The sequence below is a fragment of the Geotrypetes seraphini genome, chromosome 3, assembly GCF_902459505.1.
Source record: "Geotrypetes seraphini chromosome 3, aGeoSer1.1, whole genome shotgun sequence".
NCBI lineage: Eukaryota > Metazoa > Chordata > Amphibia > Gymnophiona > Dermophiidae > Geotrypetes > Geotrypetes seraphini.
Window position 1 is genome coordinate 163,626,920 of NC_047086.1, and position 21,797 is coordinate 163,648,716.

Consider the following 21,797-nt stretch of genomic DNA (forward strand, 5'->3'; position numbering starts at 1 on the left):
CGCGCTGGATCAAGGAGACGATCGCTTCCGCTTATCTTCTGAGTCAGAAGCCGGTTCCGGAGTTTCTCAAGGCTCATTCCACTAGGGGTCAGGCGGCTTCTTGGGCTGAGTCGTCGCTCGTGCCTCCGGTGGATATTTGTAAGGCTGCGGTTTGGTCCTCCTTGCATTCATTTGTTCGGCATTATCGGGTAGATGTTCAGGCGCGTCGGGACGCGGTGTTCGGTGAGCGTGTTCTGGTATCGGCCCTTCGGGGGTCCCGCCCGTGAGAGGGACTGCTTTGGTACGTCCCAATCGTAAAGTTAACCTCTACTGGTCTGGAGAGTGCTAAAGAAGGAGAAATTAGGTTCTTACCTGCTAATTTACTTTCTTTTAGCTTCTCCAGACCAGTAGAGGTCCCCACCCTGTCTGTTGTTGTTGTTGTTGGGGCTGTTGCGCGGGCAGTTTTTGGTTTTTGCTGCGGGTTCTAGTATTTTTCTAGGGCCGGGGAGAATTGAAGAACAGCGGCTGTGGCTCGGCTGGCTTAGCTGGCGAGCTGTGGGGACCTTCTTCCTTCGGGAATTTCTCCTCTGCATTTTCCAACAGCATTTTTTGGGTATGTTATTGGTTACTCCTTTCGGAGTATTGTTTTTTCTCTCTGTTGTTTCCAGTTCTTGGTTCTGCTTGGCTATTCGGCAGACTGAGGGAAATAGAGAGGAGGGGCTAGGATATACTGTCCCAAAGTTTTGTTTTCAGTCTCCACCTGCTGGTCATGATTAGATATATACCCAATCGTAAAGTTAACCTCTACTGGTCTGGAGAAGCTAAAAGAAAGTAAATTAGCAGGTAAGAACCTAATTTCTCCTTTTCTTGCAGGAAGCAGTTTCTTTAGATTATGGAAGCAGGGCTTTCCTTGCATACGGTTCTGTCCTTTCTACCAAAAGTAGTCTCTGTCATGCTAAGAAAGGTGGTAGGTCTGTGTCCAAGACCTCGATCTCCAGATGGACTAAAATGGTAATTTCCTCTGCATATGTAGGCAGTGATAAGCAGCCGCCGATCATGTTTAAGGCATGCACCACCAGAGGGGTGATTTACTTCCATGGGCAGAGGCTTGGATGGTCTCCCCCATGGACACTTGTAGAATAGCGACATGGTCTACTCTTTGTTCCTTTTCCAGGTTCTATAGAGAAGACATGGCAGTCAGGAAGGATGCTGCTTTTGGGTCCTCAGTATTAAAGGCAGGCTTAGTAGTCCCGCCCTAGACTCGGGGAAGTGCTTTTGTATGTCCCTAGCATTAAAGACTATTAGACACATTGCACTAGAAAGAAAGATTAGGTTTTTACTTTGATAATCTTCTTTCTTGTAGATGTCTAGTAGTCCTGAAGCCCTGCCATGTAAGTGGGCTTTGCCTTTCTTTGGTCTTAATTTCAGTCTCTGTCTGTGAAGAAGCTACGAGCTCTATAAATGTAAAGTTTTGTATAATTTTGATAATGTTATACTTGTTTCAGAGCAGAACAGAAGTATGAGTTCTCTTCGTTGTCCTTCCCAGCAAATTCTTCTATTACAGTGGTTCTTGACTGATTTTGTACAAGCAGAGGGGGCAGAAGCAAGCCTACTAGGAAGGAGATAGAGTTGAAAGATCAGCGATATTATGCAAGCAACTTGTAGGTTCAGATGCATAACCCTAGTGTTCATGACTACTAGACACATCTACAAAAGGGAAGATTATCAAGGTAGGAACCTAATCTTTCTTTAGTCATATACATATAGTCTAGTCTATTTGTGGAATCCTTTGTTTGTCTGTCAAGTTGAAGTCATTTTTGAAAATACTTCTGGGATTCTGGGAGTGGTAGTTCATTAATAAGGTTAATTGTGGTCTATTTTTATTGTTATGTTTCAGTTTCTCTTTTGTTCTGGTATAAAAATCTGTTTTCTCTCTGATACCAGCATGCTTACGCTTTAGAACTGCTTCATGAACAGTTGCATGAAGGAGCCAAAGCTCTTGATGTAGGATCTGGAAGTGGAATCCTTACTGCCTGTTTTGCACGAATGGTAAGAAACATTTTTAGATCTATATCCAAACAAAAATTTGAAGGGTTGTAAATAAACTAGGATAGTCTGGATTTTAGTACAATTAAAATTTATTTTATTTATTTTTAGTATTTATATACCACTTATAGTCTAAGCGGTTTAAACTCAGCGGAATTCCACCAGAAATTATAATTGTCTACTCTAATTCTTCCAATTACTTGTGATATGTTGTATGGCGACTCCTGTCATAATCAATCAGGTACTAGAGTATATACCACTTATAGTCTAAGACAGGGGTGTCCAACCTGTGGCCCGAGGGCCGCATGTGGCCCCGTGAAGTATTTTGTGTGGCCCCAGTCGAGGGCGATGTAATGTTTTCCTCTGCTGCCCCTGTGTGTTTACTGTCTTGCCGGCTCCCTCCTCTGTCTTGCTGTAGCGTTTGCGCGGCCCCAGAAATTTTTTTTTTCCGGCCAATGCGGCCCAGGGAAGCCAAAAGGTTGGACACCTCTGGTCTAAAAGGTTTACATTCGGGTACTCGAGCATTTTCCCCATCTGTCCTGATGAGCTCACACTCTAATGTACCTGGGGCAATAGGGGATTAAGTGACTTGCCCAGGGTCACAAGGAGCAGTATGAATTTGAACCCACAAACTCAGGGTACCGAGGCTGTAGCTCTAACCACTGTACCACTCATTCCCCATTCTAAATATTAATCTATAAACTGGGAAATATTGAATGAATAAATCATATAAAAAAGATGTTTGATTATATATTCTACAAAAGTTCTTTTTAAACAGTGGAAGAGTATAAGTTGTGCATACTAGGTCGTTATTAAAGGGCCATAAAGCTTTGCATCTGGTTTCTGGGAGTAGCCAGTCCAGTTCACAAGTACCTGGAAGGATCTCGGAGTGGATAAGCCTGCACAGCCAACAGTAATTTATGAACATCTCTAAACTAAAACTCTCCTCTAGGGGAGAGTGGCGCAGTGGGTAAAGCAGAAAAACCAAGGGGTGGCAAACCACAAAAATAACATGAAAAATGCAAGGTGTGAAAAAGCTACTAATACCCATGAAGAGAGCAGGAGTCCAAAATGAAGTCACTTAATTTTTTCATATATTGTTTTTTAATAAAGCAGCAAAATCCAGATGCATGGATATACTAAGGACTCAACATGGACCATGTTTCAGCAGCCTATACCTTTATCAGGAGTCTGTATATATTCTGTGGAAACAAGACTAAATGACCCATCCAGTCTGCCCATCCACAGTAACCATTATCTCTTCCTCTCTCTGAGATCCCATATGCTTATCCCAGATTTTCTTGAAATTAGATAGTCTGTTTCCACCACCTCTACTGAGAGACTGTTCCATGCATCTTCCACCCTTTCTGTAAAAAAAAGTATTTCTTTAGATTACTCCTGCTCCTTTTTTTTTTTAATCTTTATTCATTTTTGTATCTTACATCAAGTGTATCAATAAATGACATTTGAAATTAAATACATCACTTTGGATCATCTTTTGTTTTATTGTCCCTTTATCTTAGCCTTTTGGAACTCAATTTGGGATCAAGTAAATTGTTTATTGGAAAAGCATGTGGCATTATCTTATGATACAATACTATTTGGTATGTCAGTGAGGAAAAAGAGCCAAATATCATCAAATAACAATAAACTTTTATTGATAATGACAGGAGTCACCATTCAGCGCATCACAAGTAATTGGAAAAATTACAATAGACTCAATTATAATTTCTGGTGGAACTCATTATGTCACATATATAAAATGGAAAGAACAATAGCTATACAACAAGGAAACTATAAGAAATTTAATAAAATTTGGGAGCCATTAACTTCTTATTGTAATGAGTAAACACCATTTTCTATTGAAAATTTACACCGTCTAATGTTTGGGAGGGGGGGAGGTATATTTTTTAATATTCATATTGGGAAAATAATAGAGGAATGATGGGAAGGGAGGGTGGTAATTTTATGTATTGTAAGATAAATTAGAAAGATTGTCAAGTGATGTGTTTAATTGTATTGTTTCACTGTTTGTACCCTTGATGTAAGATTGAAAATGAATAAAGAATTAAGAAAAAAAAAATCACTTGAATTTCTATCATATTTAACACTAATACATAAAATTTAACCCCTTCCCAACCATCCCTACTTTAGCATATAAAATCAAATATATCTTATCAAATATTCTTTTCTAATGATCTAATCATTTAATAAAATTCAGAAGACCCCTTTATCCCAGGACAAGCAGGCAGGTATTCTCACTAGTGGGTGATGTCATCCGACAGAGCCCCGATACGGACATCTTGAAAGCATGTCTTGCTTGAAGAAACTTAGAAGTTTCGAGATGCCCGCACCGCGCATGCGCCAGTGCCTCCCCACATTTGCAATTGTACTTATAATGGAAAATGGTATTTATTCATTACAATAATTTGTCAATGGCCCCCAGATCTCTTTACATTTATTATAATTTCCTTTTTGTATAGCTATTGTTCTTTCCATTTTATAAATGTGACACAACGAATTCCATCAGAAATTATAATTGAGTCTACTCCAATTCTTCCAATTACTTGTGATATGTTGTATGGTGACTCCTGTCATAATCAATAAAAGCTTATTGATTATGACAGGAGTCATAATCAATAAGCTTTTATTGATTATGACAAAGCTTATTATTGTTTGATGAAATTTGGCTCTTTGTTCTCATTGACATACCAAATAGAATTGTATCATATGATAAAGCCACAGGATTCTCCATTAAACAATTTATTTAGGTCCAAATTGATTTCCAAAAGGCCAAGATAAAGGGACAATAGTATAACATATGATCTAAAGTCCCTATCTCAAGATTACAATGCCAGCATCTATTTAACTTCTGTAATCTAACTGGGGTCCAAAATGCTCTATGTAAAAAAAAACAAAAAACAAGTTTGTCTCATAGATGCAGATACTGTACATCTCATCCTCCAAGACCAAATTCGTGGCCATTGAGACGCAGAAATTTGATGCTTAATCTCAATGCTCCAAATATCCCTCAGACCAGTTTTTGGCTTTTTATAAATCCAGCTATCAATCTATACCACTGTGCGGCCTGGTGTCCCAGGAAATCCACCTGAAAGCATAAAAATTCCAAACTATATTGATTATAAGATTTTTCCATTCAGGGAACCCTGCCTGAATAGCCTGCTCTTAACTTCATCTTATGCCCTCTCATTCCATACCTTCCTTTCAAATGAAAGATATTCAACTCATGCGCATTATGCCATGTAGGTATTTAAATGTCTGTATCATATCTCCCCTCTCCCACCTTTCCTCCAAAGTCTGTCCCCATACGCCTTATGATGAAGACCATGCACCATATTAGTAGCCAAAAGTGAATAAAACGGTAGCAGTATGTAAAATCACTCGAGATATGCAGAAAAGGAGACATTGAGACATAACTAAACCTACCATGTCGGCATCTGAAAATCATGAAAAAGCCATGAAGCGCCGTGCATGCTCCAGTAGACCTAAAAAACGCTTTTGCGAAGAAGTGGACATGCAGGCAAAGAAATGCATGGCAGAATGTGACATCACATCAAAGATAACGTGAGTAACTCATGAATATGTATAAGAAATGCTCAGAACCCGATGAGGGGTGAGTCTGATCTCGGTTCTGGGGAAGATGGCGGAAGCACTGATAAAAGACAACATCGATGAGCATTTTGAAAGAAATAAACTTCTGATAACCAGCCAACATGGATTCTGCAAGGGGAGATCGTGCCTAACGAACTTATTGCACTTTTTCGAAGGAATTAACAAACAGATGGACATAGACATTGTATATCTAGATTTCCAAAAAGCCTTTTTGACAAGGTACCCCATGAACGCCTACACAGATGGATCAAAAATTGGTTGGCGGGTAGGAAACAGAGGGTAGGAGTGAAGGGCCACTACTCGGACTGGAGGAAGGTCACGAGTGGTGTTCCGCAGGGGTCGGTGCTCAGACCGCTGCTATTTAATATATTTATAAATGATCTAGAAACAGGGACGAAGTGCGAAATAATAAAATTCGCAGATGACATCAAACTATTTAGTGGTGCTCGGACTAAAGAGGACTGCGAAAGAAGAATTGCAAAGGGATTTGAACAAACTAGAGGAATGGGCAACGAGATGGCAGATGAAGTTCAACATAGAGAAATGTAAAGTATTACATGTAGGAAGCAGAAACCCGAGGTACAGCTATATGATGGGAGGGATGTTATTGAATGAGAGTACCCAAAAAAGAGACTGGGGGTAATGGTGGACAAGTCAATGAAGCCGGTGGCACAGTGTGCAGCGGCCGCTAAGAAAGCGAATAGAATGCTAGGTATAATCAAGAAGGGTATTACAACCAGAACAAAATAAGTTATACTGCCGTTGTATCGGGTGATGGTGCATCCGCATCTGAAGTACTGCGTACAATATTGGTTGCCATACCTTAAGGATATGGCAATACTTGAGAGGGTGCAAAGGAGAGCGACACGTCTGATAAAAGGTATGGAAAACCTTTCATACGCTGAGAGATTAGAGAAACTTGGGCTCTTTTCCCTGGAAAAGAGGAGACTTGGAGGGGATATGATTGAGACCTACAAGATCATGAAGGGCGTAGAGAAAGTGGAGAAGAACAGATTCTTCAAACCTTCAAAAAAAATACAAGAATGAGAGGGCATTCGGAAAAGTTTAAAGGGGACAGCTTCAAAACAAATGGTAGGAAGTTTTTCTTCACCCAACGTGTGGTGGACACCTGGAATGCGCTTCCAGAGGGCGTGATAGGACAGAGTACGGTATTGGGGTTCAAGAAGGGATTGGATGGAGGATAATTGCGCATGTCTTGGACCCGTTGGGCCGCCGCATGAGCGGACTGCTGGGCACGATGGACCTCAGGTCTGACCCAGCGGAGGCACTTATGTTCTTAAAAGAGCATGCATATAGTGGTTCTAAGAAAATTTTATCAAAAATACTGGACAATTTCAAGAGAACTAAAATATGATAATAGTGAAACCAATTACGCTGTCAATCCACCTACTCACAAGTGAGTATTTCAAATACATACAATAGAATACAGGCATACTCAATATGTGTAAAAAGGGAGGGTTGGGGAGGGGCTTAATTTATGTATTTAAGATGATAATAGAAAAGAATTTCAAGTGATATGTATGATTCAGTTGATGTAATATTGTACACTTGATGTAAGATGAAAAAATGAATAAAGAATTGGGGAAAAAAAAGAATACAGGCATACAAATATAAAGGATTGCTAATTTAAAGATGACATCTATAAAAATAATAATAATGAAATCTGTAAGAGTAATTAAATTAATTTAAGCAAATAGGAAAAGGCACAGATGAAAATAGAATAAGATCTAAACAAAGGACAGATGCTATGGAGTAAATAAAAGATGTTTGGCATTGTAGTATGGAAGATACATTTGACACAAACCAAAGAGAATTGACCCCAAAGAATCTACAGAGAGAAGAATCCAACCAAAGCAAAAAAAACACTATGGAATAACGATGATCCTGAAATGGACTTTAATATAGAGTCAAAGTTCCAATTATACAGTAAATTGCTCCACATAAAAAATATAGTAAATAATCCACATACAAATCATAAAGACCTAGTCTGCTAGTAGCGCAGGACCAAACACGGATTATTTAATGTGGAGCAATTTACTGTATAATTGGAACTTTGACTCTATATTAAAGTCCATTTCAGATACATTTGACAACCATTGTAAATGGTATTCTATTAAATACATAGCACAATCAGTATGTCAAACAAATCAAGAAAGATAAACTGAAAATAAAAATAATAATAAACTGATATTTCTGCAATTGGATAAGTACTGTGTTTCCCCGAAAATAAGACACTGTCATATCAATTTTGGGCCCAAAAAAACCATTGGGTCTTTTTTCAGGGAAACAATGCCCAATCACAAACCCACAGCATCTTTCTATCCCCCCCTCCGCCGTTGTGCAGCCGAACCCCCTCCAACCCTACCAGCTCTCTCCATCTCTTCTTCCCACGCCGACCGCAAGACCAACATACCATTACCTTCTTCCAAATGGCAACGTCGCGGCAGCAATCTAAACTCACTGCTTCGGGCCTTCTACCGCCGGGGCGTTGCATGTGCTGCATTGCTGATGACATCATCAGTGATGCGGCAGAGAAATGCCCCTGCGGAAGAAGGCACAAAGCAGTGAGTTTAGATTGCTGCCGAGAAGCTACCGCTTGGAAGAAGGTAATGGTATGTTGGTCTTGCGGTTGGCGTGGGAAAGGAGAGATGGAAGGGGAGGCGGGGAAAGCGCTGCTGCCTGCGAATCCAGCGCTTCAACTAGGGCTTATTTTTGGGATAGGGTTTATATTAAGACCTACCCCAAAAATCTTGTTTGGGCTTATTTTTGGGATAGGTCTTATTTTCGGGGAAACACGGTAATAATGAGACAAACTCCATGTTTTACTAAGGTGCGTTATGCGTTTTAGCGCGCACTAAATATACACGCACGCTAACCGCTATTGTGTCCATAGACTAACATGCACACGTTAGCGTTTAGTACGCGTTAAACGCTTAGCACACCTTTGTAAAAGGAGCCCAAAGTTTAACAAAATGGCACATATAACCGGGTTTAAGCAAAAATAAGATTATAATAGGGTGCAGAATGGGAAAATCAGTATTGCACAGACAAAACCTAATCTGTAAATCATGAATAAATTGAAATCCTCCTATAAGAAATGGAGAAAAGACCTCGGTGACCTATACAAAAAAATAAAAAGATAAATCTACCATCAAGAGTCTGAAAAACTTCATTTCTAATAAAAACTCTCCAGAATGGTGATGAATAATGCAAATGTTTTTGAAAAATACACAGCAATTAAATATAAACTCCAATATAGATTGCTAGCAACAAAACAAGACACACATCACCCCTTCTATCTCGATAGATGACCAAACTCCCTACAAACTGGGAAAGTGGCACCCATACCAAAACCCATAATATCAAGACCACAAAACCAGATAATAGCAAACCTTATGCCATAATCATACATCTACATGAACACAAACCAAGTTATCTGTGTCATGAAGCCTAATGACATAATGTAATCCCTGGATATGACCAGGCTCTTCTAAATTGTAAATCACATTGAACTGTTGGGGCATACTCATATTAGTGATTCATAGATACAAATGTAAATTATGTAGAGTGTCTCATAAGTCAAAAAATTATATATCAAATAAAGTACTACAGGGAGGAATCCATAGCAGCAGCTGGAAGAGTCTTGTGAGTGGGAATCCTATTTTGTATCTATGTAAAAAAATTGCTTTGCATGTAAACTCCAAAGTGTTAACAGCTTTTTACTGAATAGATGCTCTAATAAATTTATAAATGCTGCTTTGATTCTGCCACATCATAGTGCAGTTGTGAAAATAGATGTAACACAAAGCAAAAAGTGCAGTGTTCTCCCCAGCGCTTTTTAGCCGGGCGCACCGCCCAGCAAATTTAGATGCCCGCCTGGCTGTCATCTGCCGCGAATCCTGCTGCCGCCACTTCTTACCGCGCAGCCTGAAGAGCCGCCGAAAGACTCCCGCCTGACTAAACAAAACCCAGCAAGTGACTTGAACTCGGCTTCCCTTCTCTTCCCTCCAAAACCGGAAGTTACGTCCGGGGGGGAGGGGTTAGGGAAGAGAAGCTAGCACGGACAGTGGTACCATTAGAGCCCTGGAGCATGCGAGAAATAGGCCAGCCACGGAGGGAAGCTTACTTGCTCTTGCTTACTTCAGGCCTTTCTCGCTGCTGGATCCTGCCTACTTTCTGTTTCTGCGAAGGCAGGACCCGGCAATGAGAAAGGCCCGAAGTAAGCAAGAGCAGCAAGTTGTAAGCTTCCCTCTGTCGCTGATCTTTGGGAGATAGGTCAGCGACAAAGGGAAACTTGCAACTTGCCTGTAGCGAATCTGCCGAGTGTGTGAGACCGGGGTGCGGGGGTGAATGGGAGGAGAAATGCTGCTGTACCCAATTAGAGGGGGAGAGGCAAGAAAAATGATGCAGCAGCAGCACCCAATTGGGGAGAGAGAGGGGAGAAGGAAGACCAGGGAGAGGAGAGGCAAGAGCTGCCAAGACCATGGGAGGGAAAGGAAAGGAGCTACCAGACCATGGGGGGGAGAGATGTCAGCGCATATGGGGGGGAGGGGGAGGATGGATATCCCAGGGCATGGAGGGGAGAGAAGAGAAGGAGATAGAGATGCCAGACCATGGGGTGGAGTGGGAAGGAAGGAAGGAAGGAAAGGAGAAGAGAGAGATGCTAGAGCATAGGGGAGGGGTGAAGCTGAAATGAATCATGTACAAAGGAGAGAAAGGGCTCAGGATATAGTTTATTGAAGGGACATAGAAAGAGGGAAGATGCCATATGGAACAGAGAGCGAGCGGACACTGGATGGAAAGGGCAGAGAGGGTGGACAGTGGATGCAAGGGGCACAGAGAGCGTGGACAGTAGATGGAAGGGGTAGAGAGAGGGCAGAGGCTGGGTGGAAGGGAGCGAGGACAAATGCTGAATAGAAAGAAGAGGGCGAAGAGAAGATGATTAAAGCAGAAAAGACAAAAGGTAGAAAAAAAAATTTTTTGTTGCTTTACGTAGAATCAAGTAGTATTGTATCTATTGATTAAAGTTTATAAATAGGAAATGGAAATAAGGCAGTTTTTTTTTTTTTTTAATTTTATTTATTGAATTTTTCAATTTTTACAATAGTTGAAATTCAAGTGATATAATTAATTACTATATATCATTGTATCTATCATTAATACAACTTAATTTATAAACAGTATATATTTTATATGATCAAAAGTTATACATCCCTCCCCTTTTTCCAATTAATGATTTTAAAAATTATACATATCCCACCCCTTTTCTATATAAGTATTATAATTGTGCTAAGAAATCTAATCATTAGAATAATTAGTCAATGGTTGCCAAATTTTATTGAAATTATGAATGTTCCCGTGTTGTAATGCTATTACTTTTTCCATTTTGTATATATGACAGACAGAGTTCCACCAGAACGTATAATTTAATTTGGTATAGTCTTTCCAATTCTGAGTTATTTGTTGCATGGCGACTCCTGTCAATATTAATAGTAGTTTATTATTGTTTACTGAGATCGGACTCTGAGTTCTCATTTAAGGCAGTTTTTTGGGGACTAAACCCCTTTCCTCAGGTCAGGACAGGATACCATAACAGCAGGGGTGCCCAAATGGTCGAGCGCGATCGACCAGTAGATCGCAAAGGCAGTGTGAGTCAATCGCGTTGCCTTTGCAATCTTTTTCTTCCTGCCTCCCTGAGCCAGGCCAGGCACGTACAAGCGTCGGACTCACAAGACTTCACCTCCGACGTCAATTCTGACGTCGGAGAGGAAGTTCTGGGCCAGCCAATCGCTGTCTGGCTGGCCTGGAACTTCCTCTCCGACGTTAGAATTGACGTCGGAGGTGAAGTCTTGAGTCTGGCGCTTGTACGTGCCTGGCCTGGCTCGTGGAAGCAGCAGGCAGAAATCGGCGTGGTGGCTTAGGGGGTAGGGAAAGAATCGGGGAAGTGAAGAAATCGGCGCGATGGCTTGGGGGGAGCAGGGGGAGAGAGAAAGAAAGAGACAGAAAGAAAAGGGGAGGGGCAGAAAGAAAAAATATTGGATTTACAGTCAGAAGAAGGAAGTGCAACCAGAGACTCATGTCACCAGACAAAAAGGTAGGAAAAATGATTTTATTTTCAGTTTAGTGATCAAAATGTGTCTGTTTTGAGAATTTATATCTGCTGTCTATATTTTGCACTATGCCCCCCTTTTTACTAAACTACACTAGCGGTTTTTAGCGCAGGGAGCCTATGAGCATCGAGAGCAGCGCAGGGCATTCAGCGCATCTCCCTGCGCTAAAAACCGCTATTGCGATTTAGTAAAAAGGGAGGGGGTATATTTGTCTATTTTTTGTATAGTTGTTCCTGAGGTGACATTGCATAGAATCGTTTGCCTTGACCTCTTTGAAAACCCACGGAATATAAATGATAATTAACATTTTCTCTGCGTACAGTGTGCTTTGTGTTTTTTTTAATTTTATTGTTGGTAGATCATTTTGACTTGGTCATTTTAAAAGTAGCTTGCAAGCCCAAAAAGTGTGGACACCCCTGCTGTAGAGCCATTTCTTGTATGACTGGATGAGCTATATTTATCTTTTTTTTTAGTTGTTTAAATTCATGCAGAAATAAATGGCTAGATTGAACCTAATGACTTCATTAACACCTTTCCCTTTTTTTAACCTCTACCATTTGAAAGAAGGCAAATACTTAAATTTAGTAAAAATATTCTGGCACAAGTGTCAAACCTTAAAAAAGGAAGTCATATTGAGCATTGGAAAATAATAATAATACTTAACTAATCAAAATAGTACACATTTAGGGCTCCTTTTACTAAGTTACGATAGTGGTTGTAGCGTGCGCTTTGTGCGCGGAGAATTGCCACGTGCACTAGATGCTAATGCCAGCATTGAGCTAGCGTTAGTTTTCCCATGTAGCGCAGGGGTTTGCATGCGCTAAAAATGCTAGCTCGCCTTTAGTAAAAGAGGGGGTTAATTTTCCCCAATGCCAAATTTCCCCAACCCGCCCCACCCGGCTAATTTTTCATGCCACCCGGCTGGAAAACATTTCTAGGGAGAACACTGAAGTGGTTGTCAACAGAATGGTACTCTGATAAGATCTGAATACATTATAAAATGGCTTTCAGAATGTAAATAAAATGTCATCTCCTGTGGAAACTAATCAAAAGTGTTTCAGAACAATTAGGAAAGAAACCACGTGATATTTAGTACATTACATCTAGATAAATGGACTAGCTGATGACTTTTTTTTTCCTTTCCAGGTTGGCCCCAAAGGAAAAGTTGTAGGAATTGATCATATCAAAGAGCTAGTAGATGATTCCATACATAATGTCGGGAAGGATGATCCTACCTTAATATCTTCAGGAAGAGTCCAACTTTTAGGTGAGCTTCAAATGACCAAGAGAATTGTTTTTATGCATCCTATAAGTAGGTTTCTCATAATTGTAAATGTTAGAATGAATCTTAGGCACTGTTCTTATGATGCTTTTACTGAACTACATTCAAGGAAAAGTTTCTCTTTCTGGAGATACTGTTTGAATTCCTCCTGAATTGCTTTTAGGTGTGTATGTGTATGGGATTTGATCTACTGCCGTCTGTGGTTTTATATTATATACAGGTATTTATTTTATACCTGGGGCAATGGACATAAGAATTGCCATACTGGGACAGACTGCAGGTCTGGCAAGCCCAGTATCCTATTTCCAATAGTGCTGCCTGATTGAGGGAAAACATTTCGATTCGCCCTGTTGAATCGATTTTTCAATTCGCTTTCAATGACACAGCTTTTTTAAGTTTAAACATTTTATTTAACCAAGGCAATATCATGTCAAAAAAACATCCAATCTTTAACATAGCTTTAAAATTAGTTAGAAACATGGGGTGGTGCCAGCATGGAAGAGGGCCAGAGAGAAGGAGATTCGCTGGCACCGGCTGACTGCCTTGAGAGGCATATCCCCTGTAGGCAGTCAGCCAGCAATGCACTTCTCCTCCTCCCCAGTGTGCTGCGGCACACCTGAAATCTCAGGAGGCACACAGTTTGCGATACATTGCCCTAAATCCCTTGATTTGCTAAATGTTGTGACTTGGAGGGAGGGGGCGCTTTGTTGGGGGGCAGGAGGGGTTTTTTTTTTTGGGGGGGACAGATATTTTGTGAAAATAAAAAAAAAAACAACCCAGCAGTGACAGGAGTCTGCTTCTCCTGTCACTACTGTCAGGGCTCTGAGTTTGCATGCAAATGATTTGCACCTCTGTGCAAATCATTTGCATGCAAACTTGATAGTGAATCAGTCGCTGTTTGGAAATCAGCCAGAGAATCGACCAACAGCGATTGAGTCGCTATCTTTAGTGAATCTGGATTCTAATCTTCATTAAGTACACGGATTTCTTTTTCATGGATAGTTTGCAAGAAGTAGTAATAAATTAAGAGTAAAGAAGTTAATTCTACTCCTCAAATTTAGAAATGATTTTTTTCCAGGATAATTAAAATGAATATTATAATTGTTACATACCATTTATTTTGTCTACTTATTTTTAAGAGTGTATTTGCAAATTCTCCAAATTCAAACAAAAAGCAATGTCTAATGAATTTATCTGCTTTGAAAATGGGTCACATGTTGAATTGTAGGAAGATAGAATATTTTCCTTAAGCCATCAAAGTGAATTCCTGGTTAGAAAATGCTTTAGTAGTTTTCAGCAGCAGTGTGCTCTGGATTTCTCAATTTCAAAATTTTATGAGAGAGGAAAGCCAAATCCAAACTTTGGCATTTAAAGAATTGCTGTTTCTTGCAGTGGGAGATGGAAGACTGGGACATCCACAAGAAGCTCCATATGATGCCATTCATGTAGGTGCTGCAGCACCCATCGTACCCCAAGCAGTAAGCATTTCATGTGTTTGTGCGCACATTCACTTTCTTTTGTAAGTATTGTGAAGGTTGAAATGAAAGGCAATAGATGTAGTATTGACTCCTGATACAGGTGATTTGAGTAATATCTTCATCAGGAGCATTATCTCTGATATATTGCTGAGTTTGGGTACAGGAGGGCTGTTATGTACAAACTTATTTTAGTGAAAACTGTTGTTGGAAGCCTCCCATCTTCAATGACACCACCAGGAAGAGGATGACAAACTTAACCAGGGTCCTTGTCTTTTTCTGTGAACAACAGGACCGTGAAAGTGAGGGAAGGATAAAGAAACAGAATAACCTTAATGGAGCTGTCCTGGTGGCCAAAATGCAAATATTATCATGCAGGCAGTCACCAGTTACAATTCTGTGTTCAGAATTTGCTGGCTGGGGTTGCAGAGCTGCTCTGAAACAATATTTGCAATCTCCTGAGGTTGGTCACTACATGGGAATACTTAGATGGTCATAGTCAGGATTCATGTCTGTAGAATTCTGAAAGGAGTCATATACCCTCCAACTTGATCACTGCGGTTGCTTAACTGCATATTAAGCGTATGACAGGATTTTAAAAAAGAGAAATCAAACTTGCTGCACTTTTCCCTTCTAACTTAAGCACTAAGGCCAACACCGATAGTAGCAATAATGTAGATACTGTAGGTGAAAGTAACATTCTTCATAGACAAGCAGAGCAAATGCAGGCATACTTTATGGTGATGTCCTCTGATGTTGCCAGGTGCTTGGTGCCTTGCTCCAGCTGATAGGCTTTTTTGCTAGTGTGGCTGTGTGGGGATTCCTGCCTTTGGGGAGGCTGCCTAGTGGTGCTGAATATAATTTTTCCACCTGCATGGAAGATCAGTTGTCCTTCCCTTTTCTTTAGTCAACTACAGTGTTTTCACTGGACTGCCGTGCCTTTTTACTTTCACTTTTGTTTTACTCTTGGTTCTTAATGGCTATACGTTCAAAACAAAATGCTTGCTTCCAATCCCTTTGGGCCCATTAGTGGCTCTCCCTGGGGCAGCACAAACTTCATTACTGCCTACTGAGTCCTCGGGAGCAGTTTCTCAAGACAAGCTGTGCAGGATAGAGCTCAGTTCCCTTCTCAACAAACCATGTCTCAACTCTATCTTCTCCCTCTCCACTTGCTGCTGCTTCCAGCTCTCAAGGAATGGGTCAGAAATAGAGAGTTGCGCGGGGACAGAAATCCCACCCGTCCCCGTCAGGATCCTCTCCGTCCCCACCCATCCCCATCAGGATCCTCTCTGTCGCCACCCATCCCCGCAAGGAATTACCTCTATCCCCGCCCATCCCCATAAAAAGCAGCGATTACTTCTGACAGAATCATCAATTCCACAGTTTCTTTTGTGTTTGTGCTGCTGTTTTCCTTGTGGAATCTTTGGTGGAATCTTTGGTGTGAGCTTTTCGTGCTCACAGCCGGCCCTGCACTGTTCTTCGATAGGCTGCCGCAAGTTCTTGGGAGATTCGCGGTTCTTGTGGCAGCCTATCAAGGAGTGGTGCAGGGCCGGCCGGGAGCATGAAAAGCTCGCTCCTGCATGCCGGCCCGGGTGCGCCGCTGGCTACTATCTTTACAATCTTCATGATTATCCCAGGACAAGCAGGCAGCATATTCTTGACTGATGGGTGACGGCACCGACGGAGCCCCGGTACGGACAATTTTAGAGTGATTGCACTCTAAGAACTTTAGAAAGTTCTAGCTAGGCCGCACCGCGCGTGCGCGAGTGCCTTCCCGCCCGACAGAGGCGCGCGGTCCCCAGTTTTCTTAATTCCGCGGAGCTAAGAAGACGCGTGTTTCCAACGGCTGTTGGAAGTTTTTTTCTATTTCACTTGCCTTCCCGCTCGCGCGTATTTTTTTTCTTCATATTTTATTTCTTCCTTCTTATTTACCTTTTGTGTAAAAAAAAAAAAAAATCTATTTATTTTTCATTTTTTCTGTCGAATCTGACCCGGCGGGGCCTGTTGGCACCATCGAAGCCTCGGGCTTCGATTTTGCTACAGCGGTATTTCCCTTCATGCCCCCGTCACTGGGTTTCAAAAAGTGTCAGCGGTGTGCACGTCCTATCTCCCTCTCCGACCCACACAAGTGGTGCCTCCAGTGTCTGGGTCCGGACCATAGGGCTGAAACCTGCACCCGCTGTAGTTCTTTACAAAAAAGAACTTTAAAAAATCGACAAATTCAGCAGCGGATCCTTTTCGGTACCGCTATGGAAGTTGCACCGGTATCGACGTCGACGACTTCCTCCAAATCGACTCCGACTACCTCGGCACCGCCAGATCCATCGTCGGTGTCGACTCCTGTAGGTAAGCCGGCAAAGAAGCCTTCCCCTACTGTTCTAGGCCCGCCAGTCGAGCATGCAGTGAGCCAAGTCCTGCAGACTGAGCGCCGGCCCCGTAAACGCTCCGCTCCCATTGAAGTCTCTGCCTCGTCATCGGCATCGACTTCTCCCGAGCGTCGAGCGGCACCGAAGGTACCGAGCAAGAAAAAACCGGTACCGGTGCCATCGGGACCAACGTTGGATGAGCGCATTGCCTCTATCCTCCAGGTCCAGCTTAAGCAGCAACTCCAACAGTTGCTCCCGGCTCTATTGTCTCCGAACCTTCCAGTGTCGGTACCGACTGAGCCGTCGGTGCCGTCTGTCAAACAGCCTCTTTTATTGTCATCGACTGTTTCGGCACCACAAAAATCTTTGTCCATGCCTGTTCTGTCAGCAGAACCAAAACGGCGTGCTACTCCGACGGTGACAGTGTCGGAGCCGGTACTGTTCTCTGAACCTCGTACCGTTCTACATTCTCCAGGTACCGTATCCACTCGGTCTGGTAAATCGGTACGCAAGACTAAACATACTGATGCATCGACCCCACTTTCCCAGGGCCATATACATTCGGTACGGGACCCTGACTTGTGGGACGATTCAGATGATCCCCTCGGTACCGAGGAGGATTACACATCTGATGAGGAGGAACCATCGGTGCAGGATACTACTGCTAAACCAGAGCACTCCTCCTTCACTAAATTTTTAAAGGAGATGTCAGACACTCTGTCTATTCCTTTAGAGTCTGACTCTAAAAAATCCAAGGCATTTTTGGATGCCTTGGATTTTGACCAACCTCCTAAAGAGTTTTTAAAGTTACCTCTCCATGACATCTTGAGAGAAACTTTTTATAAAAATCTGGAAACTCCTTTGACAATCCCAGGAGCCCCAAGAAAACTGGAATCTCTGTATAAAGTGATTCCAATACCTGGTTTTGACAAACACCAACTTCCCCATGAATCTCTGTTGGTAGAGTCAACCCTAAAGAAATCTGTAGGAGCCAGTATGTATGCCTCTGTCCCTCCTGGCAGGGAAGGAAAGGCCATGGACAAATTTGGAAAGCGTCTTTACCAAAATGCCATGCTGGCCAACCGCTCAGGTAATTACGCATTCCACTTTTCATTTTACCTGAAGCATCTCGTTCAACAGGTAACCTCTTTTCAAAAGTATATTCCGGACCGTAAGCTTCCTGCTTTTCAGCAATGTACCTCTAGTCTTTTGCAACTCAGGAAGTTTATGGTCCGTTCTATTTATGATACTTTTGAACTGACGTCTCGTGCTACTGCTATCTCTATAGCAATGAGAAGATTGGCATGGCTGCGGGCCTCAGAACTGGACGTAAACCATCAGGACCGGCTTGCCAATGCGCCTTGCCTAGGGGATGAGCTGTTTGGGGAGTCCATGGATACCACCACACAAAAGCTCTCCGCCCATGAAACTAGGTGGGACACCTTGTTGAAAAACAAGAAGAAACCTCCTCCTCCTCGTCCATTCAGACAACAATCTTCATATCAAAGGAGGTTTTCTGCTCGACCGGCTCAGCCTCATCCTCCTCAACCTCGCAGACAGCGTCAGCAGCAACAACAGACTCGTCAACAACAGCAGCCCACTGTCAAACCGGCTACTCAACCTAAGTCGACGCAGCCCTTTTGACTCCTTTCTCCAGGACATTGCCAGTCTTCCTCCCTCATGTCCTCTACCTCAGCCCATAGGAGGTCGACTACAGATTTTTCTATCTCGCTGGGAAGCAATCACCTCCGACCAGTGGGTACTTGCTATCATCGCCCACGGCTACTCCCTAAATTTTCAGACTCCTCCACCTTTAAGTCTGCCAAAAGAGTCTGCTTCCAACAAGGCTCAATCTCTCCTCCTCGCTCAGGAGGTTCAATCCATCCTTCTTCTCAATGCCATCGAACCAGTTCCTCTGGACCAGCAAGGCCTGGGATTTTATTCCCGGTACTTTCTTGTACCCAAAAAGACTGGGGATCTCAGACCAATATTAGATCTCAGGGATCTCAAAAAATGTCTGGTCAAGGAGAAGTTCAAGATGTTATCTCTGGCCACCCTATATCCTCTTCTTTCTCAGGAAGACTGGCTATGTTCCCTCGATCTCAAGGAGGCGTATACTCACATTCCAATTCATCTGATGGCCAGACAATATCTTCGCTTTCTTGTCAATCAACATCATTACCAATACAAGGTGCTACCCTTCGGCCTAGCCTCCTCGCCCAGGGTATTCACCAAATGTCTGATTGTGGTCGCAGCTTATCTCCGCTCCCACAACTTTCAAGTCTTCCCTTACCTGGACGACTGGCTCATCAAGGCTCCTTCTCCTCAGTCCGTTCACAAAGCCACCGATCAGACCATTTACTTCCTTCGACTGTTGGGGTTCGAAATCAATCTACCCAAGTCGCACCTCATTCCAACTCAGCGACTTCAATTCATTGGAGCCATTCTGGATACTGTTCAGATGAGGGCTTTTCTTCCTCCAAACCGCCTTCACACCATCCTTCATCTCTGTCAGCAGGTGTTCCAGCAACCTTCCATCTCTGCGAATCACATGATGGTGCTCTTGGGACACGTGGCCTCCACAGTACATGTCACTCCCTTCGCACGTCTCCACCTGCGTACTCCTCAATGGACCCTAGCGACTCAGTGGTCACAAGCGACGGATCCTTGTTCACGACACATATCTGTGACCTCGTCTCTTCGACAGTCGCTTCTTTGGTGGTTGAAATCATCAAATCTATCCAGAGGTCTACTGTTCCATCTACCTCCTCATCAACTGGTCATCACCACGGATTCCTCCCCCTATGCATGGGGAGCTCACTTGAACGAGTTCCAAACTCAGGGATTTTGGACCACACAGGAAAAGAAACACCATATCAATTTCCTGGAACTCAGAGCGATGTTTTACGCCCTCAAAGCTTTCCAACATCTCCTGTTTCCTCAGGTTCTTCTCATTTGCACAGACAACCAAGTTGCAATGTACTACATCAACAAACAGGGAGGGACGGGGTCCCATCCCTTATGTCAGGAAGCTCAAAAGATTTGGACCTGGGCGACTGCTCGTCACTTATTCCTGAAGGCAGTCTACATCCAAGGGGAACAGAATTGCTTAGCAGACAATCTCAGCAGAATTCTTCAACCTCACGAATGGTCTCTCGACCCCTCGACTCTCCAGTCCATTTTCTCCCAATGGGGCACACCTCAAGTGGATCTTTTTGCAGCTCCCCACAACCATCAACTGCCCCTGTTTTGCTCCAGACTTTACTCTCCTCACCGTCTGGAACCCGATGCATTTCTCCTAGATTGGACCAATCTCTTCCTTTATGCATTCCCTCCTCTTCCGCTCATGCTGCGCACCTTATTCAAGCTCAAGAGGGAACAAGCCACCATGATTCTCATCGCTCCACGGTGGCCCAGACAGCATTGGTTTTCCCTTCTACTTCAACTCAGTTCCAGGGAACCCATACCTCTTCCTCTGTTTCCTTCACTGCTTACACAGCATCAGCAAACACTGCTTCATCCCAACTTACAGTCTCTGCACCTGACAGCTTGGTATCTCTCGGGCTGACTTCGGCTCACGCTCTCCTTTCTCAGCCTGTCCGTTCTATTATTGATGCCTCCAGGAAACCGTCTACTCTTCAATGTTACCAACAAAAGTGGTCTCGGTTTTCTTCCTGGTGCCTGTTACATCACCTTAATCCCATGTCTACAGCAGTGGGACTGGTGTTGGACTATCTTTTGTCCTTATCTGACTCTGGTCTTAAATCCTCTTCGATAAGAGTTCACCTTAGTGCTATTGCAGCTTTTCATGAGCCGATTCATGGAAAACCCCTCTCAGCTCATCCCTTAGTTTCAAGGTTCATGAAGGGTCTCTTCAATGTGAAGCCACCTCTTAAGGCCCCTCCTGTTGTATGGGATCTTAATGTGGTTCTTTCTGTGTTAATGAAGCCTCCTTTCGAGCCTTTGGCCACAACGCATTTTAAATTTCTAACTTGGAAAGTGGTCTTTCTTATAGCTCTCACTTCTGCCAGGAGGGTCAGTGAGCTCCATGCACTGGTGGCTGATCCACCTTTCACTGTTTTTCACCATGATAAGGTCGTTCTCCGTACACATCCAAAATTCCTTCCTAAGGTTGTGTCTGAGTTTCATCTTAACCAATCCATCGTTCTACCTGTTTTTTTCCCAAAGCCTCATTCTAATCCAGGTGAACAGGCTTTGCATACCTTGGATTGTAAACGTGCTCTGGCTTACTATCTTGATCGCACCAAACCTCACAGATCATCTCCTCAACTGTTTTTGTCCTTTGATCCTAACAAGTTGGGTCATCCTGTATCTAAACGCACCCTGTCCAATTGGCTTGCTGCTTGCGTTTTCTTCTGTTATGCTCAGTCGGGCCTGACACTGGAAGGTTCTGTCACGGGCCACAAGATTAGAGCTATGGCAGCGTCTGTAGCTTTCCTCCGTTCCACTCCTATTGAGGAAATCTGCAAGGCTGCTACTTGGTCCTCAGTTCATACTTTTACATCTCACTATTGTCTGGATGCATTCTCCAGACGGGATGGACACTTCGGCCAATCTGTTTTACAAAATTTGTTTTCCTAATGGCCAACCTTCCCTCCATCCCTCTTTTTGTTAGCTTGGAGGTCACCCATCAGTCAAGAATATGCTGCCTGCTTGTCCTGGGATAAAGCACAGTTACTTACCGTAACAGGTGTTATCCAGGGACAGCAGGCAGATATTTTTGCGTCCCTCCCACCTCCCCGGGTTGGCTTCTTAGCTGGCTTATCCTAACTGGGGACCGCGCGCCTCTGTCGGGCGGGAAGGCACTCGCGCACGCGCGGTGCGGCCTAGCTAGAACTTTCTAAAGTTCTTAGAGTGCAATCAC

The 21,797-nt window shown here is 43.0% G+C and overlaps 1 protein-coding gene across 3 annotated transcripts in view; it reads left to right on the forward strand.

Annotated features, from left to right (window-relative positions):
• PCMT1 (protein-L-isoaspartate (D-aspartate) O-methyltransferase) overlaps nucleotides 1-21,797 on the forward strand; it is a 72,162-nt gene that overhangs the window by 38,069 nt on the left and 12,296 nt on the right. For all 3 annotated transcript variants that reach the window (XM_033936790.1, XM_033936789.1, XM_033936791.1), the window contains exons 4-6: nucleotides 1,924-2,028; nucleotides 12,936-13,056; nucleotides 14,464-14,549. In XM_033936790.1, the coding sequence (XP_033792681.1) occupies nucleotides 1,924-2,028; nucleotides 12,936-13,056; nucleotides 14,464-14,549 (312 nt within the window). The remainder of the gene's footprint in view (nucleotides 1-1,923; nucleotides 2,029-12,935; nucleotides 13,057-14,463; nucleotides 14,550-21,797) is intronic.